The sequence below is a fragment of the Pyricularia grisea genome, chromosome I, assembly GCF_004355905.1.
Source record: "Pyricularia grisea strain NI907 chromosome I, whole genome shotgun sequence".
NCBI lineage: Eukaryota > Fungi > Ascomycota > Sordariomycetes > Magnaporthales > Pyriculariaceae > Pyricularia > Pyricularia grisea.
Window position 1 is genome coordinate 445,650 of NC_044973.1, and position 24,666 is coordinate 470,315.

Here is a 24,666-nt window from a genome sequence, read left to right on the forward strand (position 1 = left end):
GGTGGCGCATTTGATGAAAATGTTCTCATTTGCGTGTTTATGTTTCGTTTGGTCTTTCTGCCCAGTTATCTTAACGGTCTCACTTCTGAAGGGGGGAAAAAAATACCCTCCAAAAGTGTTGTTTGTGTGTCTCGCGTTGCGCCTGTTCTCCTGACTTCATGCCATTTCTCATAGTCATTATTTAGACCCAATCCCTTCATTCCATAAATCTCTCCGCCTCTCTAGGCGCTCACTTATGTTTGCTTGTTACAATCGCAGCAACGCTCAATGTATTATCTTCTTGATATTTCAAGGTTCCAAACGCTCCGTCTCTTTCAATCATCAGTGGCGATTCTTGAAGCAGTTGAAGCCGCAGATGTTGAACCTCCATGGCCCTCGGCGCACACCATGTCTGTCAGCGTGAATGCTCGTTCCGAAGCGGCGACCGCCGACACCTTTGCTGTAGAAGAATGGCATTTTGGTCTGTCTCTTTTTTTTCGTTGAGTCTGGCGTAAGGGTTTCTCTAATCGCAAGACTTTTTGTCTCTATTTTTTTCTTCTTTTTCTTCTTTTGTTTCTGTTTTTGTTTTTGTGCTTCTCCTTTTTCGTATTAGTTACCGCAGAGTTAGCTTCTACTGGTGTACAAAATCCTTCCAAGAAACCGCCAGTCTTATAAGGGGAAATATAACACCCCGAAAATATCAATAGAGGATTCTGCTTCGTTTTTTTATTATAATTTCGCGGTACGACTTGCCTTGTTAGGTTTCTGGCCCGGCTAGAACGGCAAAGCGGCCTTCTTGCAAGTGTTATGAATGTGGGTGTTTTTCTAGAGTGAGTGGGTGGATTTGTGAATTTTGTCAAAAAGTGACGCATCCCAAGGAAAACCCGGCCAAGCGGGGAGGACTTGGTCTATTGTTTTATAAACCCACTTTACATGGTTAACGTCAATCTTGGAGCGTGGAGTGAAACCAAGGCAAGTGGTAGGGCAGAAGTGTCGACGCTGTGGTTAGGTTAGGTGACGCAGGTGCTTGGCATGCGTCATTGGCTTTGTCAAGTTGTTCAGCTCATGACGTGCATGCAGCCTGCTCAGTGTAACACGGAAGGGTGACAATCACACTTTACCTAGGAGAGGTAGGTGCTAGGTACATTGTCTTTCAAGCCTTGATTACTGTAGTGCCTAAGTAATTTGTTTGTAGATACTCTTCATCATGTTATTGAACGGTCTTATGAGGATATAGCCAGGTTATGTCCAGGTACAGTAACGTTGACTGGGCGCAACTGTCTAGGTACCTATATGGGTTTGTGTACCCAGATCAAGATTAAGAATACATAATAGAAGCGCGATTTGGAGGGACAAATCCCCAGATCAGCTTTGCAGCATGAAGTTATAACAGTGTAAAATCCAGCCCCGATTAAATCAACGCCCCCGAAAAAAACAAAAAGCTAGGAAATCAAGTCTTTAGATGAAGCCCAGTTCTCCAGATTGACTACTGGGTATATACATGACGTCGAGCGTCGAACAAATATTGTTCATCAAATAGCAGAGGTGCGGTTGCATGCAGTCATAAAGGCGTGACAATCAAACTTTGCCAGCGGAGCGCACGGCATTGATCCATGCGTCTTCCTCTCCAGCACGTCCAACTACGCGCTGCGACTTAGAGGGCTTGTCGGAGCCCGGTGATAAAGACGATGCGGTGCCAGAGCGACCCTTCAGAACGGCATGGACTTCTGAAGCGCTGGTGGTACCAAGCAAAGACATTTCGTTCTCGGTCATTAGCGCCACGGCGGCACGTATCAGAAGCTTGTCTCCCTCGAAGACATAGACGTCCCATAGGCGTGCGGCAGCGTCTAGTGGTAGGTGAGATGTAAAGAGGCCAGCAAACAAGTCGCACATGTATAGTTCGGGGTCATGATCGGGCAAGTTGGTGATGTGCTTGTGCAGGGCTGGCGATTTATGGGCAAGAGTCTGAAGAATGAGGCTGTATGCCGTGGCTTTTGCCCCAGGGTCGGCGGCGTAAAAGCTAAGAGGTAGTGGTCGATTGAGCACATTTGCCAGTGCAATAAACGATTCGGTCGCAGAGGGAAGGTTTAGGAGCAAAAGAGCCGCCATGGTCTGATGAGATGAATTTATGTTAGCATCCAATGAGGAACCCCATCTCACGACAAGGCGTCAGAACTTACGTTGCATCCAGCAACATAGCCGATGTCACTGCGGTACATGGCATAGGCCGAAAGAACATCAACAAGGCTCTGGTGTAGAGGGCCTCCTTTCTGGAAGATTCTGAGGTCGGTCCAGGTGGCATTCTCAACATCTCGTCGGATGGCACGCATCCAGCCAACATGTTTTTGGTCGGCGGATGTGGACTTCCCGGCAGAATCCCGTTCCTCGGCCTCGCGGGCGCGACGTAGAGCGGCGCGATATGATGTCTCGGTCAGGCCCAGCTCGTTTCCAATTGCTCTTGTCCAGACGGCTCCTCGACTCCTTGGTGCAACTCCTCTCCACCAGAGCTCACGAGTTCGACGCTCACGAATGGCTTCGTTCCATCTTGGCAGCACGTCAAACTCCCAAACTTGCATGAGAGTATCCGCCGCTACGTCCTTGCATTCCGATTTGAGCTTCTTGGCCGTCTCTCGCCGCCTGTCTGCCTCGGCGCTCTTTGCCATCATCTTTTGATATTCCTTCAGGTGACGACGCTCCTCGGCAGGATCCTTTGGTGGCAGCCATGACGGACGGGTCCTTGAGAGCACAGCTTCCTTTTCTTTAGATATCGGCAGAGGATCAATCATGATGTTACTCCTGCGCAGTGGCGGCAATTCTGGCAACGCTGACTTGTGGCGTGTCTTGCTGTCGTTGGAATCAGCTGATCGGGGTCGATTTGTGGGCATGGAACCCGTGCTCGAACGCTGTGCCGACTTTTGCTGCAATTCATCGGCATGTTCCTCGAGCTTCTCCGTCAACTCCTTTGCTTCGGCATTCAGTTCAGCCAATGCCACCGTCCAGCTCTTGGTCCGCATCTTCATTGGGCTCACAGTGCCGCTCGGTGGTGTAGATATGGGGTTGAGGCCATTGGGGGTTGGCGGCGAGGCCAGCGCACCATCCGTTTTCCAGGTCGGTGATCTAAGAGAACCATGTGCCATGGCAACGGCAGGAGTGCCATTGCCGATGCTCCTAACCCTCTCCTTGGGCCCACGGTCGGGGGAGTTGGCCTTGGAGCTCGCCTGACTCCTCGATCGTTCTGATTGTGGTCTTGGGGATATCGGCACGTTGTCCAGAATGAGGTAGTCGGGGATGTCATCATCGTCATCCTCATCGCACTCTCGTTCCAGTTCCAAAGATGACTTGCGCTCATGGGTTGCTTGCCAGCTGCTCCTCCGTGGTCGTATCATTGCTATGCTAGGATCACGTGAAACCATGGATAGGTTGGGACTCGGGCTTCTGCGGCGCCTTGAGGGCAGAATGGCGGCATTGCGTGGTCCCAGGCTCTTGGAACGAATAGGACTTGTCATGGGCGCAGGGTATAGTGTGTTGAGATTTGTGCTGCGTACATTGATGGTCCGAAGGTCAGAAGTGTGTAGCGGGGGAAACTTTGGTCGTGTCTTGGATCCGGCAGTGATTTCTCGCAGAGGTCGTGTCTTGCCCACATCCCTAGGGGCCGACAAGCGTGGTGCTGACTTTCTGCGGGAGGCGGCTCGTAGGTCTGTCGGGTACGAGGCGCTAAAGGGGTTGGGGGCCGTCTTGACGGGTGTCTCCCGTTCGAGGTGGGTTGCAACATCGTCGAGTCCTATCTCCTCAAAATGGCTAACGTCTGCCAGGACACTGCTGTCATCTGAATTGCGAGAGTGGAAGGAAGAAGATTTGGATGATTTCGAGCCGGTGAGGCCAGGAGGAGAGTCGGCTCGTTTCAATGAAGCCAGATGATTCGCCATTGGGGGCTCGTGTAGCATCATATTGACAGATGGGCTGTGGTCATTCTTTGGCTAAGACAGTACTGAATACTCTGAAGGTGTACAGGTACGAGGCGAGTAAACGTGCTATAATCACGCAGCCCAATGACACCTTTTCGTTTTTTTTTTTTTTGTTTTTTTTTGTTTTTGTTGTTTTGGGCCGTGTTGAGATCGATATTCGAGGTATAGGGGCGCACCCAAACGAATTTGAATCTCGCCTGTGGTCTTCGGGGTGTGGGTATCGACCGCCCTTTGCCAATTGGCAGGGCTCCGAAGGCCGGTCGGGGGTTGTTTGTTTTATTGTTTTCAGTCGCGAGTAATCAACTGAAGTCCGGGTTAAAGTTTGAGGTCTTCGAATGTTCCACAGGAGATGAGGTTCGTCTGCAGAATAAGAGACTATGATTCGAGAGTCCAGATGGCAAGAGTTGGAATGTGCAGCGGGAAGATGCGCAGTATCAACCGAAGTATGCGACGGATCCAGGCCTGGGAGGGGACAGCTCGTGTCTCGGGCGTGTCGGGTTGTTCCACGGGGCCAAAAATAGGGTGCAGGGAATATCGAAGGAATTGACTCTAGTCGAGAAGAAGAGGGCTGTACACGGTCCCTCTTTCAAAACAAATAAGTAAGCAGGAAGTATCGCAACAACGAGCGAGCGACTTGTTTTTTTTTCGGTTTGTTTGTCTTGAACGAATGACTAGGAAACGAGCGTTGGGTTGACAAGATAATTGTCAGACTCGACAATGACTTGTCGGCAAAGTTAAGCTTGAGAAAATAATAAAGAAATTAAAAAGAGCGTGGGTGGATGAGATAAGACTCAATGAATGACGGCAAAGAAGGCAGAGAAAGCAGAAAAAACTTGAATTGAAGATGCAGCCCAGCCCGATCACGACTGATGCGTCTAGGCGGTCGAGCGATAATTGACCGCTAGCACAGGAAAAGAATTGAATTGATTGCACGAACAAGCAACCAGGCCCGGTGGATCACCCACCCAAACCCTCTCTCGACAAAAGAAACAAGGCACCGCTAACATCCCTGGTACAAGGTCCCCATACCAATTTGTTAGTGCGCTATAGCAAATGAGCCAGTTCATCCCCGCGTCTCACCCACCGAATCAAATCATCCAAGGTACCGGCCAGGGGCACTGGGCCATCCCAGGGGATATTACAGGTAGGTTCCCTGCCTGATGCATATATGAGGTACATGAACAAATTTTCATTCAGGGATGAGGCGGGAAAGAGGTACTTTTATCATTGCTTTTCTTGTTGGTATTTGGTACACCCCCATTTCCTTTGGATTGACCTTGATCAAGGAAGAAACCATGCTAGGTACCTGTATGTACGTACAGTATGGTCAAAATCGGTGTTGCTAGCGATGACCTTTGTTTTGTGTTTCCTTACGACTCTTTGGCTGCAGAATCAAGTTAATCGATCGAATTGAGTTTTTTTCTAGATAAATTCAAGACATGCCATAATCAAAAACCAAAGGTCCGGTCCTCAGGTACAAGACAGGATTTTCTTTGCTAAAGGAATTCGAGACCTTTCAGCCCACGGCAACACGTCGGAAATGCGTTGCACCTTGCAACAGCTTGTCGGAAACAAAGCGATTCGAGCTAAGCGCGTGGCTTGGTGACTGAAACCTACCGTTGAAAAATGTCGCGGGTCTCGCAGCACCAAACTGTGCGCAGCCCTCCAGGTTGCAGTAGCGCATTTCGGTCCCAGTGACGCCTAGTCAAGAGAGAGGTCATGGACAAAGTAATGTCGAAAGAGGGGAGGAAAAAGAGGAAAAAAAGAAGAAAAAAAAAAGAGAATCGCCGTGAGCTCCGACTGCAAAGCCTTGACTGGGTAGCGACGCCCAGATCAAAGATCAATCAATGACTTATCTATCAAGTATGTTGTGGTACCTAGACTCATTCCTCCTAGTGTTCTGATAAGGTGTCCAAGGTTGCAATAGCTCGCTCATTTATTTCATCACCAGTAACCAATTACCTTTAAATCGTTGTACTTGTTGTTCTAAATAGCCGGAGATTAAGCAAGCTGTGGCTCGCTTGTCATTCGCAGAAACCGGTGGAAAGCTCGTCCCGTCCCCATCCCCCACCCCATCCATCCCATGCAGGCCTAGGCCTGGGGTGGAAAAATAATAACGGATAAGATAAAATGTAAATATAATGGGCGGTTCGCAAGCCGCAACCAAATTTATAAGCAGAGCCGTGAGGGCCTAGCACAATCGATTGGCGGGGTTTGCCAATTTAAACAACCTCCTGATCGACATTATCGGCCAAAGTCTTGGCAATCACATTATTTACTACTTCGTAGTTCTTACTACTCCTATACTGTACAGCATAACCCCGTATTTGGGTACGGTAGGTAGATAGATACCTACCTACTTAGCTTAAGCAATGTACCATACCTCACTATACATAGTATGCATTTTCAAAAATTCTCATGCTTACTAAAAAAGAAAAATACGAAGATTAGGTCGCGGATCTTGACTAATTTTGGGACTTGGGGGCAATGCAGTTTTATTCATAGTTAAAGAAAGCTCGCTGGTCGGGTTTCAAGAGTAAGGCACCCCTGGGTATTCTTCTCGGTTTTTTTTTTTTTTTTTTTTTTTTTTTTTTTTTTTTCCCCTTTCTTGGCCCCCAAATACAAACAACTTCAGCACCTGAAGAAATAATTACTCGTACAAACCTTTTCTTCGGTATCGAATTGATTAGCAATACTCAGCGGCATACTATTATTGTTGATATAAAACTATTTCTAGACTAGACCAGAACATAAGTAGCCCTTGGAGAAACAGCGCAACAAGGCCTACCCAGCCGGATACTTTTTTTTTTTTCCACGGCCAATTTTTGACATCGGCTGGTTACCACCTAAGGTAGTAAACACATGTTCAGTACAAACGCAAATGGGACAGTGATTCTCAAGTTTTTATATTAATATGAAAGAGATACAATATATGAATGTTCAAGTTCCTTCGTTAAGCTTATTACCCCTGGTATAATTTACAACTCCCATATAATCTCGACAAGCTCATCAATCTCCTGGTTTTCCGCTTTGCCCTTGAAAACATAAAACTGATTCAGGTTCATGTCGGACTGCTTTATGTCGACCAGAAGGTAAGATTTTTTCTTTCCATCCGCGAGTCTTTCCCGCAGCGGACCCAGACTCCAGTCAAAGTCGTTGCGATTCGTGACCCATGTGGTCTCTGTCCTCTCCAAGTCAAGGTTGTCAAGACCACCTTCAACCCCGGGATATTGTGTGATGGAGTAACCGTTTGCAAATAGTGTGTCGTGTCCAAAGCGCCACCTCTGCAGGAAGCAGTCGCCACACACGTTTACTACGCTGGCCATCTTGTCCACCGGCGCATGGTACCACGACTTCCAGTGATGCAAAGACAGCGGGCGTACGCCAGACTCATAGAAGCCCGAGATATCACCGCGAAGGTCGTGTTGGTACAGTCCCGTGACAGTGGTGAGCTTGGTATGCGTTTCGTCAAAGATGCAGTCGCGCAAAATGGCATCTCCCGTTTCGCGGCGCGCGTTATTGATGCAATCAGGTATCCGTGGCGTTAGCTCCTTGGCTAAAGGTACGCTGAGGAAGACACCTGCCCCTCCAAATGCCATCACGCCCCAGTTGCGGATCGCCTCCAAGTCCTCCGAGAGTGCCCCGAGCCATACGGACTTCTTGTAGTCATATTTGGCAAGTTCCTTGTCAAGATTATATAGACTAGGAAAAAAGGTATCGTCATCTAATAGCCCTATCCACTTGATCTCCGGTGTGGCGGCCTCGAAAAGGTCCTCGATCACTGTAAAGTGGTTCTGGTCCACGCTGAGAGTCGAGTTACGCGGCTTCACACAGGTCAGCTTGATGCCTGCCCTGCGATACATGGCCTCTACGGCCTCGAAATCCTTGGGCGCTTCATTCTCGGGCTCCGCATCCACCACGACGGCCACCATGGGCGATTCGGAGCCGCCAAGCCATGTCTCAAATGCCGGCAGGCTTTCTTCCAGCCGTTTGTACATGGTAGAGATACCAAAGAGCAGGTGTGGGTATTTCTTTGCCGGGTGTTTGGACGGCACCTCCAACGTTAGGGGAGAGCATGGCGGGAGATCGTCGTGTGTGCAGGTGTCAAGGTTGATGTGAGCACCCTTCTGAATAAGTGGCTTCTGTATTTTTGTGACGACGTCCCTCGGGGCGTCGGATGTGTGCTTGGGCTGGATGCAGCGCCTGTGGTAAATGAATTGGCTTGACAGGCCGAAGGCACGGAGCCGCTCAATCTCGGACGCGCATTGAGAGGGGGCTGGCTTATCCGCCACGTCGTCGCTGTTTGTCTCGGGGGTCGTCGGCGTTGATGGTGGCGCTGGAGTTTGGGCTTGTGAATCTGCGTTAGATGCGCCCTCGGGTCGGTTGATGGCGCCTTCGACAGCGTCGAAATCAGAGTCCGGCGTTTCCTGAAGCTGTGAGCTCAGGAGGAAAAAGCAGACCAGGACAAGGACGGCGATGGGTACCAGGCGTTGGAAACGGAGCGATGGAAGCATGTTGGACTCTTTTCCCTCCGCGAGAGTTAGATTGAAGTCCTGGATGGTATCCCATGCGGGTTTGGACGTAAACGAGCGTTGCAGCGACGAGACTTGTTGTACACTGTTGGTTGCACGCGTGCAACGTCGACGAGTAACAAAGGGCAAGAGATTATGTGAAACTCCGACTCAAGGATCTGGTCACATCCGCCAGCTTATGTTAGCTGAAGAAATTGACTTTCGCATTCAAGATTGAGTTCTCAACTTACCAAGCGATGCAATCTTGAGTGTGCAATTACGTCGAAGCTCCAAGGCGTCGCGAATTAATCGTGGGGTGGAGCTTTGTTGGTTGGGTTGGCTCTTGCACAAGAGGGCGGCGTTGTTCCGAAGGAAAGAACTCGCTGCCAAAAAGAAAAAAAAGAAAAAAGAAAAAAGGCAAAGTTCAGTCTAAGGGTTAGAAAAAGGGATGATAGCGAACTCGTCCCCAAATTCAATCAATGCAGAAACGAGACGGAATCAACAGGGTAGATAACACCACAACGTGGAACGAAATTGTCACCATGCCCATGGTCAATAGGGACCGAAATCCATAGGCACTTCAGGAGGTTCATGGACAAGGGCATAGTGTGTGTGGAGCTTCCCCTTTAAAAAAGCATTCCACATGAGCCAATAAGCCTCACAACCACCTGACGAAACTCGGTTTGCAAATCCTGCAAATCAAGATCTACACAATCTATTCTTTGTTCATTCGTCACCTACCTTAATTAACCGACACCTGCCAAAGTTGGGGGCGGGGAAAAAGAGACCGCCAAATTTGGTGAATGGCCACCCAAAACTACCAACAAGAACCCCTACTCACCATATTCAACAATGTGTAACTTATTACACAAAGCGACTTTTACAACTCAAAAAAAATAATATTTTTGGGCGGCGATACTTTTATAAATTGACAAGTTTTTTTTTGCATTTTATTTCCTTAATTTGTGGTAGTTATCTGCAAAAGCTGTTTGCAGTCCCTGTTTTTTTTTGTCTCCCACTTTCCTGCCTCCTCTTGCACTACCGACTTCCTTACCGGTAGTTGTAGATGTACCTTGGCACATGCTTGTCCGACAAACTTTGAAGAAAACCTGTGCCGCAGTGCTGCGTTGGCAGCCTTCCATTTCTAGGTAAGGTACCTACCTACCTACCTTACCTGTCTGGTGGTCGGCTCTAACATGTCTGTTCTCAATTCTGCATGCGTCCTCCGCTTTTAGCCACGTGCCCATTTACACATGGTAGGTTCTCATTCGAATCATTTTGCAAGTGTGATGGCCCAAGGCCAGTCAGTGCCAAACAACTTACGGGATATAGTATCTAGGTTGTGCCTTGAAGACGACAGGTGATTTTTACACTCTTTCTCCAAATTGAACCTTCTTTACTTCTACATACTTTCTTCGTCTAATCTCTCTCCGTCCCTCTCCCACAACGCCGGGTTTTGTTTGCCGATCGATGAAATGTCATATTCTGCTATCCGAGTCAACCAGAGTACCGGTAATCAGTCCCGTAACGGGCTGATACTCCGACCTCACTTCTTACCATCCGTGGGTGTCATCATATCATCCTTGGATTTTGTACTAAAAGAAACATACGTTCTACGTATTAAAGCCATGTCATGCATTCTCAAGTAACTGCGCCCGCCAGGAATCGACCGCTGCCCTTGACTTTTACCGAGGAACCAGACCATTTAAGAAAACGCCGCGTGACTGCTGATTCAGCTCACAATCTCCTCGCTCTCCTCAAGCACCTCCTCAACAATCTCCTCAATGACTTGCTCCTCCTCCTGACCGCTTGCAAGGATCTCAGCCGTCTTGGCCTTGAGTAGCTCCTCGGCCGGGTTGGAGGAGACTCCCATTGCGGAGCTCTCCTCATCAACCTCGACGTCAACAGACTCACGCCACTCGTACCAGTCCTCGAGAATACGACGTCTGTTCTCGACCACCTCCTGGTCTGCACCAGCAATGCGTTCGGCATCCTCTTGCTCGAAGACGCGTGAGTACTCACGGAGATTCTTGCGAATTTGCTTCTGCTCATCCTTGGTGAGAAGTGTGGGGGGTCGCGGCCTCCACTGAAGCTGCTTGAACTTTTCGACAGCCTCTTCACGGAGTTGCTCGCCCTTGAAGTCGTACATGTGGTATCCGTTCTCCATCTGATAGCAAAAACAATATTGATCAGCTTGCCATCAAGACATAGAGATTAGTCGCAGAAACTTACAGTATGCTTCCATGCCGAAGCCCAGGTAGCCACGAAACGTCCAGAAGGATCCCACTCGACGTCTGTTATGCCATAGTGGTCGGCTGTGTTCATCAGCTGCAGGTTTGCGGTCAAGTCCTTCTCGCCCTCGGGCTTCTCGCCTTCAAAATCCAGGTCGAAGAAGTCCAAATCAGAGCTGTTTTGGTTGTGCACAGTGGCGACCACTACAAATCGACCCTTAGGCGACCAGTAAATGGCGTTGCTGTTCCTCTTGTCCAGAGTTCGCAGGTGCTTGAAGTTGCCGACGGTGGATCCCTTTGACTTCTCGGGGCAGAAGAAGGATATGGCGGTTTTGGGTTGGACTGCCACTTCACCAGTTGGCGTGACTGTTGTGATGATGAGGAAGCGGTCACCCTTGGGCTCCCAGGCAAAGTTGATAACGGTATCCTTGATGGTGTCGACAACTTCGACCGGAACTCCCTTCTCCTTGACACGGAAGATCTCCAGCGTTGTTGCCTGAGACTTCTTGGATTTCGAGTGCCTATCAACCTTGACGCATAGATAAGCACCCTCAGATTGCCAATGCAGCTTCACATCGGACACGCTGAAAAGGTTGAGCGAGCGGACTACCTCCTTCGAGGGAATGGACATCAGACCGACCTTGGCGGGGTTGCTGCCAATTTCAGGTGTCCAGTAACAGAACATCTGCTCATAGGTTTTGACTCCATCTCTCTGTGGGCGTGATGGTGCCCACTCAAAGTCTTGAACACCCTCAACTTTGATTGTAGTCTTGTCGAGCAGGTTCATGCGCGGCAGCTCATACACCGAGATGGACTGGCCCTGGGTCAACCTCGCGACGTACTTGTCATCGGATGACCACTTGAAAGCAGGCCAAGGGTGCTTCCGTGGCGGCTTGTTGGGGTCATCAGGGGGAAGGTCGAGGTTGGCGAAAGACCTAAGCGGCTTGCCTGTTGCGATATCCCAAATAACATAGTTCTTGCCATCATCGTCCATTGAGAGAGCAGGGTGGCCTTCGTCCGGGATGGATATGGGGCGGTTTGACCAGGTAACGAGGTAGTTTTCTTGGGGAGAGAAGGCGGCCATGTTGACAAACGGATGAGGGAACCGGCCTAACCTGTCCCATTTTGGGCCTCCCCAGAGCTGCACACCTTGCATGTGCATCGAGAGCAAGTATGTGCCGAGAGGAGACCACTGAACAAAGCTCTCGGTCCAGTTTGGCCGGTCCACAATGTTCTCTGGGACATCCTTCTCGTTGTTCCAGAAAACACCAACGTGGTCACCACGGAACATGACAAATTGGTCACGGCCACGGCCCGAAGGGTCGGCCATGAACGAGCGTAGGTGATCCCTCGGGTGGAACTCGTCAATGTGGGGTGGTTGGTACTCGTCGTCTATCCTGCCCTCACGTCCGAAACGGTCCACGTCCATAAGCTTGTTGACGCGGAGTGTATGTTTCTTGTCGAGAGGAACGCGGTCCAACTGCCTGACCGCAGCAGCAGCCTCGCCGGGCGAAGAGTACTCGACAAAAGCAAACCTGTCGGAGCAGGTGTTAGAAATGCCTCCTTCACAAAAATACGCTGCATAGTAGACTCCTGAGATTTTAAGCCTTACCTAAGGGACTTGCCATCAGGACCCATGGGCATATCAATCATGTCCTCTTTTGTCTTGCCAACCGAGTTCAGCTTCTTCAACAAGAACTTGACAAGCTTGGGCTTCTGTTCCTCTGTAACCTCTGGCAGGCCATCAATAACCACAAATGTGTCGAAGCCTTGCTCCAACTGCACCTCGAACTTCTCACGAAGATCGGAAACGTCGACCTCATCCTCATCGAATTCGTCCTCGTCCAGGTCCGCCTCGCGGAGGTGCTCGTATGACGGAGCCATGCTGGGCAGAGCTCAGTAGGCGCTTGGCTTCCAGGGTGATTGTGCGTTCGCTCACGGTCGTGTCGGCGTCGGTGCGCAGGCGATGGCTAGGCTTTGCTCCAAAGATGGAAATTTTTGTGCGAAAGCGGGGTGCTCCCAAGATTCGTGGGGCCTATGGTTTGTGTGGCCTGACCTTGACAACTTGGGAAAGTCGGATTGGCCGTGCAGTTTTCTTGGGCCTCGTTTAAAATGGCCTCAAAAAAAATGACAACTGTGTATGTTGAGTTGTCGGCGGCTGCTTTCAGTGCTATTTGCGCTTCGGGGCCAAGGGTCGTCGCAGTCAAGAGGAGCACCTGCGACTTTTGGTGTTCTGGGCAGCGAATTAATTTTCGGAGCTGGCAGATGTGGGACGGCGATTTGAAGTTCCAGCTCCGAGCCCCGCGTTATTGGCTTCAGGCGCGCAGGCTGTTTGTGGTCGGGTCGGCTCTGCCCCTCGTAAAAGTTATGTGCCCCACTTCGAGGGGTGCTCCGTATCGTCTTCTTACATGGTCTGCGAAATTGAAGTGCATTCCAAAGTACCGGTACCGCAAAGTGACGACCAAAAGTTGATTTCCCCTGGCGCCATTATTTTCTTTGCAGCCCGTCGGTGAAGCAGCTCAAGCTCCGACAGTATCAAGCTCTGGACGTGGAAAAAAAGGCATCGGCGCAAAACGTCCCCGGCCTTCAGCAAGTCTACGCTTTGTAGAAACACATTAGCCTTCGTCTCAGTTCTGCGCACATATTTTGCATCTGGTCAACATAATGGTAGGCAGGCAAAGCAACATATACAAATGTTCACGTCGCCCCCCGCTATACGGCCCTGCAACTTTCGATCGCTGACCTAGCCGCATCCTATAGTCTTCCTTTAGCCCAACCCAGATTTTCGAGGAGGGCACGACAGAGGAGAAGGGCGAGAATGCCCGTCTCTCAGCCTTTGTCGGCGCCATCGCTGTTGGCGACCTTGTCAAGAGCACATTAGGACCCAAGGGCATGGACAAGATCCTGCAGTCAGCGTATGTTGTCCACCCGCTCGCTCTGGCGCGTAGGATTCTGCCGCATATAATCCGCAGAAGAAGCTGACCAAAGCATGATTTCATCGAGCTTGCAGTTCCACCGGAGAGATAATGGTGACCAACGACGGTGCAACCATTTTGAAGTCCATCGCTCTCGACAACGCCGCTGCAAAGGTTCTGGTCAACATCTCAAAAGTCCAGGATGACGAGGTCGGAGATGGCACTACATCAGTTTCCGTTCTCGCGGCCGAATTGCTGCGCGAAGCAGAAATCCTTGTCGGCAAAAAGATCCACCCTCAAACCATCATTGAGGGATACCGGATAGCAAGCAGAGCGGCTCTTGAAGCCCTTGAGCAATCCGCAGTCGACCACAGCAAGAACCCCGAGGCTTTTAAAAAGGACCTGCTTGCCATTGCAAGGACGACACTCAGTTCCAAGGTGCTTGCCCAAGACCGTGATCACTTCTCCCGACTGGCATGCGAAGCCGTTCTGCGCTTAAAGGACTCTTCCGACCTTAGTCACATTCAGATTATCAAGAAGGCAGGCGGCAAACTCAGCGATTCGTTCCTTGATGAGGGCTTCATTTTGGACAAGAAGATCGGCGTGAACCAGCCCAAGAGGTTAGAGAACGCCAAAATTCTGGTCGCCAACACATCTATGGACACGGACAAGGTCAAGATTTTCGGTGCACGCATGAAGGTCGGCTCGACAAGCAAGCTTGCAGAGCTTGAGAAGGCGGAGAAGGACAAGATGAAGGCCAAGGTCGACAAGATCAAGGCGCACGGGATCAACTGCTTCATCAACAGGCAGCTCATCTACAACTGGCCGGAGCAGCTGTTTACTGATGCGGGCATCATGTCGATAGAGCATGCCGACTTTGACGGTATCGAGCGCCTGGCGCTGGTCACTGGTGGTGAGATCACTTCAACGTTCGACCATCCGGATCAGGTCAAGCTGGGTCATTGTGATTTGATTGAGGAGATCATCATCGGCGAAGACACTTTGATCAAATTTTCGGGCGTTGCCGCTGGCGAGGCTTGCACAATTGTGCTGCGTGGTGCTACGGAGCAGCTGTTGGATGAAGCCGAGCGCAGCTTGCACGATGCCTTGGCCGTCTTGTCACAAACAGTGAAGGAGCCTCGTACTACTCTTGGCGGCGGTTGCGCCGAGATGGTAATGGCTAAAGCGGTGGAAGGTGCGGCAACGCGTGTTGAGGGCAAGAGACAGATGGCGGTCGCATCTTTTGCCACGGCACTGCGTCAGCTTCCCACTATCCTGGCTGACAACGCTGGTCTTGACTCAGGCGAGCTCGTTGCTCGGTTGCGCAAGGCTATCTACGACGGCATGACAACATACGGACTGGATTTGATGACACCCGGTGGTGGCATCGCAGACATGCGAGACATCGGCGTCATCGAGAGCTACAAGTTGAAGAAAGCTGTGGTGTCATCTGCCAGTGAGGCAGCTGAGGTATGTAACGTCAAGACTTCCTTCCATGTATACGCCGTGATTATATACGTTTGTTACTAACTTTGCGATCATTACAGCTTCTGTTGAGAGTGGACGACATCATCAGGGCAGCTCCGAGGAGGCGAGAGAGGCAGTAGATACCATGATGCCAAAAAGACATAGAAAATAGGCGGCCAGGACAATTGACCTAGAAATCTGTACTATATCATAGACGGGACAGATTGTACTCAGCCGCTTAATGAAAAATGAGATGGACGGATACCCATTTGAGCCATTTTACCCTTATGATGCTTTTGTGGAGCCAAATCCGCTGATACCTGAAAGTTTGTATGTACTTGACGGTGTGTTAAGGGCGATACCTCGATAATCATAACCAATGTCCCTGAGCATCAGAGGCCGGTTCTATATCTTGTCGTACAGCCTACATCCAGGCCGAGGTATGGCTGTGTCTTGAATATGGCAAAAAGAGGCTATCCCTGTAAACTAAGATAGACGACTTGAACATATAAAGGCCTCTTTAGGCATGAGCGTGTATATTTCAGACTCTTTGTTTATTTCTCCTACTATTTGCTTTGGGGGTTCGTTCAAGACTTTGAGGATCTGAAATATGCGTGATCCTTTCAGTACAAGTCGAAGCAGAACTGCTTTGTGGGAACGCCTTAGAACTTGCATGGGATACTATTTCCAGTAGAGTCCAGGATGGAGAAAACTGACAATTCTTCCAAGCAACCCTCAGGCACCCGCGCTAGGAATATTTCTGGACCCTTTGGGTGGCTTTTGTTCACTGCTGACTCTGCTCTCACTTCTCGCTCAAGTCCATTGCCAGGCTCCGGGACCGGACCGCTTTGATTACTCCAAGTTTGGTTCGAATGCAACGCACAGATTTCAAGATTTGAAGACTGCCATGCCAACAGTCCCCAACCCCAAATCACCCATAAATCTGTTGTTGGATGAGGCAATTCAACGTCCACTGATCAGCATCCAGAATTACACGGAGCTGGTCTATCAACAAAGGTAAGCCAACACTTTATTGTTCTTTAATTTCCTCAGCGTTATCTCTGAGTACGAAAATGGGCGCAGCAGGTACCTAACTCGCAATGACAGCCGCTAGCTCCGCTGACTTCAACTCTCAGAGCTGGCATTACCTTGTTCAAAGTGAGGATGTAGCATCGGAAAGCTCAGAATAGCCATCCAAAGGAGCTCAAAAGTATCGTCGCAAGCTTCATGAACTGACTAATGATGGAGATCAAGCAGAAGGAGTTCAAACAATAACTTGCACAGCTGCCCGGAAGAGGTCTTATATGGACTACTACAGTGACCTACAGGAAAGAGGAAACAGAAAAAGACACAGCAGCTGCCACAGTCATCAGAAGGGATACGTTCGAAGACAGCTACAAATCAGCACATTCCTACGGTTTCCAGCACTACAATGAAGAAGAAAAAAGATGGCCAGCCATCTCATCAGGCTGGCTTTTCCGGACTTAGTCCCGGAGTTGTGACTCCTCCAACTTCTTATCCAACTCCGCATCCAAACGCTCAGGTGTACTATCATCCACATCCATGGATTTATCCACCAGTTGTAAGAAAAAGCCAGTCAAAGAGGAAAGACGTGGGTTGAATGGTTGCGACTGACAACTTGATCGATCGAATACAGGCAGGACCACCATATCCAATGCCGGCAGTCCATTTCCCTGCGGCGGCGCAGCCACCAATAGGCTATCCGATTCCGCATGGTTACCCTTTTCCGCAGCAGCAACCAGCTTCCCCGACCCGCGCACAGCGCTGGACATCGCAGGAGTTGTTGCAAAAGACAGGAAGGCTAAAGCCAGAAGACCAAGAATGGTTCTTGCAGAAAATGGTCGACAGTCGATTTCAGTACGCGACCGCCTCAGACTCGGCCAAGATCAAATTCTTCGAAGATCTAGCAAGGGAAGCTAGAGAGACAAGAGGCCTTGTATTGTACGGGACTGATGTCCGTAATCGTATCCATCACAACCTCTGCTCTGAGCGAAGACTCCTTTTAGATAAGGGGCAGCTGCCAAGCCGTGGACCGGATGACAACAGGCTGCTGTTTCTGCAGGACAAATGGAACAAGATGGTGCGTGGAGTGGTCGAGCAGACGCCCGCAAGCTACACGGACGAGAGAGAGCTTGGAAGACTGGAGGCTTTGGCCACGCAGAACCTGCTTCGTCACTTTGACGTTTTGAGGGCTGGCGATAGCGACGAAGACAAAAGGCTGGATGCGGAGGCTGCCATCGCCATTCTGCTTGCCAACGACGTCAAGAGCATCATCCCATTCAACACTAAGACAAGGTTAGCAGCCTCGATGCGATCCAATTGCATTCTATCGCAGTCTGTCGGTCTGGAGGAGGAACAGACCAGAAAGAAGCAGTCATGGGATTCATCAGTGGAACAGGCTCATGGACCGAGAAAGAGACGTCGTGAGGAATATGAGGATGACAACAAAACAAGCGACACCAATTCGGAGTCGATAGAACAGAATATAAAGGGAACCTCTACAACTCGCGGTCGCCTCGAGGGCTTGGTGAGCGGACGGGCCGGAGCTGCCACCAACACCGCTCAGTGGGTCCAGGCACACGGCTCCAGCCAGCCCATCACTCCGGCAAGCCTTGTGCTTGAGTCTCGGGAGAGTCTAGAAGCACCCGGTGGTGCTGAAGTTGCGGTAACATCAGTAGCCGAATCCAGCTCGGCAGAGCAGTCACAGGTGGCCGAGCGCCTTGAGACTGTAAGCATTCAGGACGAAGGTGGTGATGATGGCGGTATGAAAAAGAAGGGCTTGCATGAGCTTGCTGCCATGAAGCGACGGCAGAACGAAGAAAAGAAACGGAAGAACGATGGGAAGAAGGTCAAAGACAAGGAGAAAGAGGACGGAAAGAAGAAAAAGAAGAATACGAGAAAGGATAAGAAGACTGCAAGGCCCAGATCGAACTGAAAGGGGGGCCTGGCAGATATTGAAGATGTCTTTTTATGAATTGATACTGGGCTTGACACATGACTGCATGTGAGCCAAAGAACCGTCAAACGGAGATGCCATAAGCATATGCTCCTTTTCCTTACTGTTAAGAACACTTTTCCTTATCCACCCTGAGGTGGCGGTTGGCTGGGGGAGATATGGATGCTATCGGAAATTCAAATCTTCCAAAAATTATTTGTAAATAACCCCGGTAGTGTTTCAAAATTAAAAAGAAGAAATGAAAACAAAAAAAAAAGTCGAGGTTTCTTTGTTATTCGCCTACAAGCTGAGGATGAAGTTCTTTTTTTTCACCATGGCTTTATGATCACGCCTGCCGCTAGCAACCAGGTGCACGTGACCAAGTAGCGTGATAACGTGATTGTTATCGCATGCGTCCGATGACGGCATTCTTCGAACATTTTTGCATGTGGTCAATTGGCACGAATTGCGGTCGGTCTTCGTGCAACAGACATTAAGATCGACATCCACCGCGTCCAACTTTGCGCAATCTTTCAAACCAAACAAAACAAAACAGAAACATGGCAACTCAACAACCAGACGATCACAGTGACGGTCCTTGGAGCGACAAGAACAAGCGCAAGTTCCGAAAGTTGGTACTTTGATTCCCAGCACGACGACTCTTGAGCCACCGCGACCCTTGAAACTGACTGGGCCTGCGGCCCTGCTCGCCGACCTTTCCACCGACAGCAAAGACCTCAGCGAATTCTATGACCCATGCCAGGAAGCTGCCGCGAGAAGCATACAATGTTTGAACCGCAACGGCGGAGATAGGACCATGTGCCAGGATTATTTTGCGTGAGCAGTCAACGCCAGAGCCTGCCAAGGACAGGCGAGCCAGAACCCTCCTGATTGGAAGGACAAAGAGGAGGCTAACTCGTAATTCACATACGACCCAATACGCCACGGTTCTCCAGTGCGTATCGCGAATGCAAGAAACAATGGGTAAGCAATTGCTGCATCAGTGCCAATGTACAGCAATACGACGGAGAGTTTTGGTTGCTGACTGCGACTGCGGTATTTGCCCCCCCTTGCTTTACAGATTGGCCGCAAACGCGAAGTTTACAGCATCCCCAAAGACACCAAGTCTGGAGGTGAACAAGACCAAGGTCAACAATGACTCGGCCCTCCGAGAATAAACGACCTCAGCCGGCGATTTACGTACTCCGTACACATACGATGCTACGATGCCAGTCGATACCAGCCTACAATGGCGTTTTGCCACTAATAACCTGGTCGCTACCTACCTTAGTCAGGGATAATTGTTTAGTTCAGCTACAGTAGTATCTTAATTTGTAGGCGGACCCCCCGTTCATGTCCGTCTTTTTTCCGACTAGGGATCCCAAAGCCATACTATAAAATATGATGGAGAGTAATGTACGATTGTATATAACTAGGTACATCATCATTAAATATGTTCGTTCAATGACGCGCAAAATTTCGGAAGAAGATTACCTACCTTACTCTTCCAGTATAGTAGTGGTCAGGTATCGCCGAAAAAAGCATTTCATTACAACCCTGGATAAACCATGTCTAGCCCACCGGTGTTACTTCCTACCTCGGATTTACGGATAGCTGGCCTCATTCATGCAACTAGCAGACCTACCAATCGTGATTGATGATCTGGTTGGCCAATGACTGGTGTGCTACGGCTACTTACCTCCGTAGGGTACCTGCCTTAGCTTTCAACGATAATTTCTCTTCTTCACTGGAATTTTCAGAGTTAATCCCGGTAGCGGCTCTGGATGCAGTGGCTCCTATGCACGGATTTTTTCTTTTCCTTCTTTTACGTAGTATTCCTCGGTGTGGCTTTTTGGCTTCTTTTTATGGTATACATACCAAACACCGGCGGTCTGATCCGCGAGCGCCTCCGTAAAGTAAGTTGGTAAGGTAACGTAGATCTTGGTGCTTGATTCAGCAAGTCAGGTATTATGGCAAGCATAATGCAAGCTCCAGCCAAGCTGGAACCGGTTCCCCACAACAAGTGGGTTGAAAACGACGTATTGAACAGGGAAGCGGCATCTCGACGGTTCCAAAATTCTACACGGAAAGCCCCCACGGCTAAGGGGAAGTGGGCTGCGAATGGGGGAAGCAACGGGGGTTGGTCGCCCAGTATTATTCCAAGATTTTACTTGCAGCCGCTCTTTCCCTTATCTTCAAACAGTGCACGTTGCTTGACGTTACCTTGCCCCCCCTATAGTAGTTTCTTCTCCCTCCATTTCCCTAAAAAAAAATAAACGGTTGTTTTCTTCACCAATTTTCACTTCCTCGACTCAGACGACGGAGAAATATCACAAGTGAAATCCATTCCCCGACCGCAACCTCGAAAATACACCGATGTTGATTGGGCAAGAAGACTTTCCTCTTTAGAGTGGATCGTCGGTAGTTGGGCGACCGCAAAGCTTGGTGCGATAAATTCATCGCGATTCGCTGAAGACGGGCGGCACAGCACAACAATCCGTTGTCGTTGTCTTTTGATGGTGGTGCCCGCTGCACAACAATCGCTTGGCACGTCAGCAATGATGGACAGACCAAAAGGGGCGAAACGTCGATTTGACCTCTTTGCTTTGGGGTGAGTTTGGATATTATAAAAACAACAAACGACTTGGCTTCTTTGCTTGTTTGCAAATGTGAATTCAGAACAAAAATTGGGTTTGCAGATCTGCATCAGACGAGACGACCTCAAGTTCTTACTTCAACCAGCACATACTACTACGTACACGACAAGGCCAAAGTTAAAAAATCAGGGTGCTGACCGCGCACTAACCTAAACGAAACATAACCCCAGATGCCTCGTCGCCACCACTAGCCATTTAGGCTCCCGATTTGACAGCACGTCCTCGTTTGCGCGACCACAATATTTTTCTATAGCAGTCTTCACCATAACTGCAGCATTTTGTTTTTTCCTATCATGTCTGGTCTCGACTGAGACTGCATGGCCAAGTCCTCTACATGTCGACGAAAAACCTGGACCATCGACCTCCCAAATACCGATTCTCACAATCACCGAACCGGAGCCACGCGGGACTGTTAGACCTCTTCTAAAGTCGGCAAACCAGGCTGTCTCAACTCTGAAAAGGTGGTCTCCGCCAAATGGAGTATCTCTACTTTTGTCTGTGGTTGTCTGCCGGGGACTACTCCTATGGCGTGTGCTGAGGCACATACAATGTTCCTGGGGCTGGATCCAGGTAGGCTGCATCCCTACCTATCTCGATATGACAGGCGCTTTTGGAAGCTGACGCAACAATCTCTTACATTTGTTGAAGGCTCTGCTGCCGTTATCCGTCCTTCTGGCCGATGTAGTGATCCCAGCAGAGCGCACCCGGATTTCTTTGCCGTATTTGAGGATAGACGACGATGAAGAGGCCAAGCAATCTCGACTATGTCGACACTGCCATGGCTCGAGGAACTTACGCCTAAAGTATGCCGTGATGGCGGCCATGTGGGCTTTGGCAGCTGCTCAGATGACGATGCACTGGTACCGGCCTACGGATGTCATCTGTCCGCGGGGGTGGAGGATAGAGCAGTACATTCCTGCCACGCAGGTTCTCTGCTTGGCGCTTGACGCTGCCTTTCTGGTACTAACCCATCGTATTCGGCCGTGCCAAGGCAGTGATGGAATCGACAACAACCCTGGGAGCTATTCTTCCGGCTCGTGCTGGAAGACGCTCAGTTTTGTCTTTGCAGCCACGGCCACCATATTGGCATTTTGTGTCTGGGTCGGTTCTACGCGCGGTTATGATCCCCAGGTACACGACTCACTTGACGGACTAGAAAGGTCCGACCTAGCCGGTGACTCCTTTTGTGCAGCTGTGTTGCTACTATCGGTTATCCACTTACTTGCCAGGATACATCCAGCCACAATGGCGCTTATATTATCCGGTTTGAGCCTCTATGTGCATCGACTCGCTACACTAGGCTACGATGCGCCCTGGGAACATATGGACTGGACAACATCCATGCTATTTCCTACAATGATGATCATCTCGACTGGAATGCTGCTTCGGTGGGACCGAGACTTGCGCCCGCAGCCGAGGTCATCTTCTCCCGATGGGACCGTACACAGGGTGTTGATTTTTGGTTACGTGATATTGGCTTGCTTGGTTCTCTCCTCGACGATTTTTCGCATACCAGATGAATCCGCTGTTCAAGATATACCAGGCTTAGGAACCATTATATCCGCCGCCTACGCCAAGTCCGAAAGGTGGCAAGCACGGGCCGGCAGCAGCAAAACGCTCGATGAGGCTGTTCGGACTTATCGGCAGCGACAGGGCATACCACCACCGCCCAATTTCGACAAGTGGTATGAGTTTGCACGGTCGAAAGACTCAGTTATCATTGACGACTTTTCCCAGATCGAATCGGATCTTTTACCTTTCTGGGGCATGGAGCCTTCCGCCATTCGGGACATGACGGGCCAGCTGCTCGAGTATCCCAAGGCCTCGATGGGAGGCCTACGGATACAGAACGGCGAGATCAAGCTCTCTCCGCACATCCCCGGCACCCACCTGTGGATGGTGATGGGCATGGCCGATATAATACGCCCATTTGCGCAGTGGCTTCCTGATATGGATCTCGCCATCAACCTCGACGACGAGTGCCGTGCTGCTGTTCCATTTGAAGACCAGGCGGCGCTGCAGGCCGAAGCCGGGATCACCCGATCTCGACTGGGAAAGGTCGGGACAAGCGATCTGATTGCATCTTTCAACTCCTCCCATGCCTCAACATCAAAATGGTCAGATCGCTTCATGGCAGAGAATGGTATGAAGAACAAGGCGATTCTGCCGCCCTTCTTCGAAGACTATCATAAAAAGCCCATCTATCGTACTTTGGTGGCACCAGCGTGTCCCCCCGACTCGCCGGCGAGGAATTGGCGGTGGTGGAACAAGAGGGACACTTGCCTCGCATGTGCGGCGCCACACACCTCGTTGAGCATGGAAGGCAGGGTTGTCTCGAATTGGACCGGGGCTCAGGATTTGTGTCATCAGCCTGACATGGCGCAACTGGACGGTTTCATCTTCTCACCCGCAGCCATGATCACAACTCGGAAGATGATGCCCATTTTTAGCCAAGCAAAGGTCACTGGATTCGTCGACATTTTGGTGCCGTCGCCGTGGAATTTTCATTCCAAAACGCCTTATAAGGAGTCAGCTGATATGTCATGGGACAAGAAGCAAAACACTGTCTTCTGGCGTGGTTCTGCAACGGACGGTTTTGCTGCTGCTGGATCATGGACTTCATTCCTCAGGGCAAGGTTCGTTGATGGCGCAGATGTCATTGCTGAACAGATGGGACCGTCTGCAGGCGACTCGGGCATTGGATTGAACGTCAGTTTTGTCGGCAAGTTTCCCCGGTGCGAGGGACCAGACTGCCAGGCCGAAGCACAGCATTTCTATGACAATCGCCGCTCGCCAATCACGATCGAGGGGGTGGATGCACAAAACGACAAGGCATCTGCGGAAAACAAGAAGCTCTCGGGGCCCTCGGTATCGTTTGAGGAGCACTGGAAATTCCGACATCTTGCAGACATGGATGGGGCCGGCTTCAGCGGGCGCTTTCTTCCATTTCTTCAAAGCAAGAGTCTAGTGTACCGAGCCGGCCTCTTCCGCACTTGGTTCGACGAGCGGGTGCACCCGTGGCGTCACTATGTGCCAATGGACTTGCGGCTGGGAATGGGCACGGACGCTTGGTACTCGGTGGCAGCCTTCTTTGGCGGCAGGCGGGGTTCCCACCTTGGAGAGAAGATCGCGCTCGAGGGGCGTGAGTGGGCGCAAAAGGCAGCCCGGCCGGCGGACATGCAGGTGTACATGTTCAGGCTGTTGCTCGAGTGGGGCAGGATAGTGGATGATCGGAGAGAATCCTTGGGTTACACCGGGCCCAGTGCGGGTGGTGGCTGATCTGGTTGCGATGGGTATATGAAACAAAAGGTTCGGTATATTTGTTGTAACTAATTTTTCCTTTGTTTTTCTTTTTGTTTTTGTTTTTTGGGCGGAATGGGTTTTTCTTCCATCGCTGGACGGCAAAGTTTTTGTTCGACGTTTGTACATATCATGAGGCAAGCATGTTTCTGTATAGGGTATTCTTCTCTTTTTCTTTTCTTTTTTCCTTCTTTTGGCTAGGATAACCACAGGGCATTGTTCATAAGGTTTGGATAAACCAGCATAGGGTATTAAGTCTACATAGGATTGATAGAACGAACAAAACATTTACCAAATTCTCTATCAGTTCTGGGCAAACGTGAACATCACTTGATAGGGGAGATTTGCGGAAATGTGAGTTGACTGGGGCAACATATTCTAGTCGTGAGGAGAGGTCATTGGTGAGGAATGTATGTCTCGTACTTTGCAGGTGACTGTAGGTGGCATGCTTTCCACAGCAAACGGAAGAGACTGGACTTTGAATAAGTACTCGCATCTTTGTAACCAACACTGCCACTGGAAGTCACCCAGGGTAATATCTACCTACGTACCTAGAGGTGTTCCATCGGGGTTGCAATCCAGGCTCAAATACATTGGATTATCAACTGGCTTGCTGCCTCACATTGTAAGAGACATGCAAGTACATGTGTGTACGATCTGAGGGGGATCTGATGCACAGCCGCTT

The 24,666-nt window shown here is 50.1% G+C and overlaps 8 protein-coding genes across 8 annotated transcripts; 4 read left to right on the top strand and 4 right to left on the bottom strand.

Moving 5' to 3' along the window:
- Positions 1-321: 321 nt before the first annotated feature.
- Positions 322-456, bottom strand: PgNI_05215 (uncharacterized protein; the record flags this gene model as incomplete). Its single annotated transcript, XM_031125249.1, has 1 exon — positions 322-456. One exon carries the CDS (start codon positions 454-456, stop codon positions 322-324), a length of 135 nt encoding a protein of 44 aa, XP_030982293.1.
- A 745-nt stretch (positions 457-1,201) lies between these two features.
- PgNI_05216 (uncharacterized protein) lies at positions 1,202-4,128 on the bottom strand. Its single transcript, XM_031125250.1, has 2 exons — positions 2,160-4,128; positions 1,202-2,091 (listed from the first exon to the last, which is right to left on the bottom strand). Exons 1-2 carry the CDS (start codon positions 3,924-3,926, stop codon positions 1,558-1,560), a joined length of 2,301 nt encoding a protein of 766 aa, XP_030982296.1. The 5' UTR covers positions 3,927-4,128; the 3' UTR covers positions 1,202-1,557.
- Positions 4,129-6,922: 2,794 nt separating this feature from the next.
- On the bottom strand, positions 6,923-9,060 carry PgNI_05217 (uncharacterized protein; the record flags this gene model as incomplete). Its single annotated transcript, XM_031125251.1, has 3 exons — positions 6,923-8,550; positions 8,707-8,838; positions 8,997-9,060. 3 exons carry the CDS (start codon positions 9,058-9,060, stop codon positions 6,923-6,925), a joined length of 1,824 nt encoding a protein of 607 aa, XP_030982295.1.
- A 688-nt stretch (positions 9,061-9,748) lies between these two features.
- Positions 9,749-12,985, bottom strand: PgNI_05218 (uncharacterized protein). Its single transcript, XM_031125252.1, has 3 exons — positions 12,299-12,985; positions 10,688-12,221; positions 9,749-10,622 (listed from the first exon to the last, which is right to left on the bottom strand). Exons 1-3 carry the CDS (start codon positions 12,568-12,570, stop codon positions 10,188-10,190), a joined length of 2,241 nt encoding a protein of 746 aa, XP_030982301.1. The 5' UTR covers positions 12,571-12,985; the 3' UTR covers positions 9,749-10,187.
- Positions 12,986-13,214: 229 nt separating this feature from the next.
- On the top strand, positions 13,215-15,540 carry PgNI_05219 (uncharacterized protein). Its single transcript, XM_031125253.1, has 4 exons — positions 13,215-13,353; positions 13,447-13,601; positions 13,697-15,071; positions 15,149-15,540. The coding sequence occupies exons 1-4, from the start codon at positions 13,351-13,353 to the stop codon at positions 15,206-15,208; spliced, it is 1,593 nt and encodes a 530-aa protein (XP_030982300.1). The 5' UTR covers positions 13,215-13,350; the 3' UTR covers positions 15,209-15,540.
- A 1,203-nt stretch (positions 15,541-16,743) lies between these two features.
- PgNI_05220 (uncharacterized protein) lies at positions 16,744-18,024 on the top strand (the record flags this gene model as incomplete). Its single annotated transcript, XM_031125254.1, has 1 exon — positions 16,744-18,024. One exon carries the CDS (start codon positions 16,744-16,746, stop codon positions 18,022-18,024), a length of 1,281 nt encoding a protein of 426 aa, XP_030981757.1.
- Positions 18,025-18,512: 488 nt separating this feature from the next.
- PgNI_05221 (uncharacterized protein) lies at positions 18,513-19,507 on the top strand. Its single transcript, XM_031125255.1, has 3 exons — positions 18,513-18,861; positions 18,981-19,008; positions 19,106-19,507. Exon 3 carries the CDS (start codon positions 19,180-19,182, stop codon positions 19,345-19,347), a length of 168 nt encoding a protein of 55 aa, XP_030981759.1. The 5' UTR covers positions 18,513-18,861; positions 18,981-19,008; positions 19,106-19,179; the 3' UTR covers positions 19,348-19,507.
- Positions 19,508-20,303: 796 nt separating this feature from the next.
- On the top strand, positions 20,304-24,242 carry PgNI_05222 (uncharacterized protein). The gene is made up of 3 exons (XM_031125256.1): positions 20,304-20,635; positions 20,852-21,251; positions 21,330-24,242. Exons 1-3 carry the CDS (start codon positions 20,541-20,543, stop codon positions 23,958-23,960), a joined length of 3,126 nt encoding a protein of 1,041 aa, XP_030983120.1. The 5' UTR covers positions 20,304-20,540; the 3' UTR covers positions 23,961-24,242.
- Positions 24,243-24,666: the final 424 nt, after the last annotated feature.

What these genes read in the sequence shown, in the direction of transcription:
- PgNI_05216 (XM_031125250.1), bottom strand. Translation starts at nt 3,926, where the DNA reads ATGATGCTACACGAGCCCCCAATGGCGAATCATCTGGCTTCATTGAAA. An exon ending in GCTATGTTGCTGGATGCAAC is followed by an intron (nt 2,092 to 2,159) that starts GTAAGTTCTGAC and finishes TCATCTCATCAG; the next exon opens with ACCATGGCGGCTCTTTTGCT.
- PgNI_05218 (XM_031125252.1), bottom strand. Translation starts at nt 12,570, where the DNA reads ATGGCTCCGTCATACGAGCACCTCCGCGAGGCGGACCTGGACGAGGAC. An exon ending in CCTGATGGCAAGTCCCTTAG is followed by an intron (nt 12,222 to 12,298) that starts GTAAGGCTTAAA and finishes CTGCTCCGACAG; the next exon opens with GTTTGCTTTTGTCGAGTACT. An exon ending in CTTCGGCATGGAAGCATACT is followed by an intron (nt 10,623 to 10,687) that starts GTAAGTTTCTGC and finishes TTTTGCTATCAG; the next exon opens with ATGGAGAACGGATACCACAT.
- PgNI_05219 (XM_031125253.1), top strand. An exon ending in GACAAGATCCTGCAGTCAGC is followed by an intron (nt 13,602 to 13,696) that starts GTATGTTGTCCA and finishes TCGAGCTTGCAG; the next exon opens with TTCCACCGGAGAGATAATGG. An exon ending in CTGCCAGTGAGGCAGCTGAG is followed by an intron (nt 15,072 to 15,148) that starts GTATGTAACGTC and finishes CGATCATTACAG; the next exon opens with CTTCTGTTGAGAGTGGACGA.
- PgNI_05221 (XM_031125255.1), top strand. Translation starts at nt 19,180, where the DNA reads ATGACTCGGCCCTCCGAGAATAAACGACCTCAGCCGGCGATTTACGTA.
- PgNI_05222 (XM_031125256.1), top strand. Translation starts at nt 20,541, where the DNA reads ATGGTGGTGCCCGCTGCACAACAATCGCTTGGCACGTCAGCAATGATG. An exon ending in TTTGACCTCTTTGCTTTGGG is followed by an intron (nt 20,636 to 20,851) that starts GTGAGTTTGGAT and finishes ACATAACCCCAG; the next exon opens with ATGCCTCGTCGCCACCACTA. An exon ending in GTTCCTGGGGCTGGATCCAG is followed by an intron (nt 21,252 to 21,329) that starts GTAGGCTGCATC and finishes CATTTGTTGAAG; the next exon opens with GCTCTGCTGCCGTTATCCGT.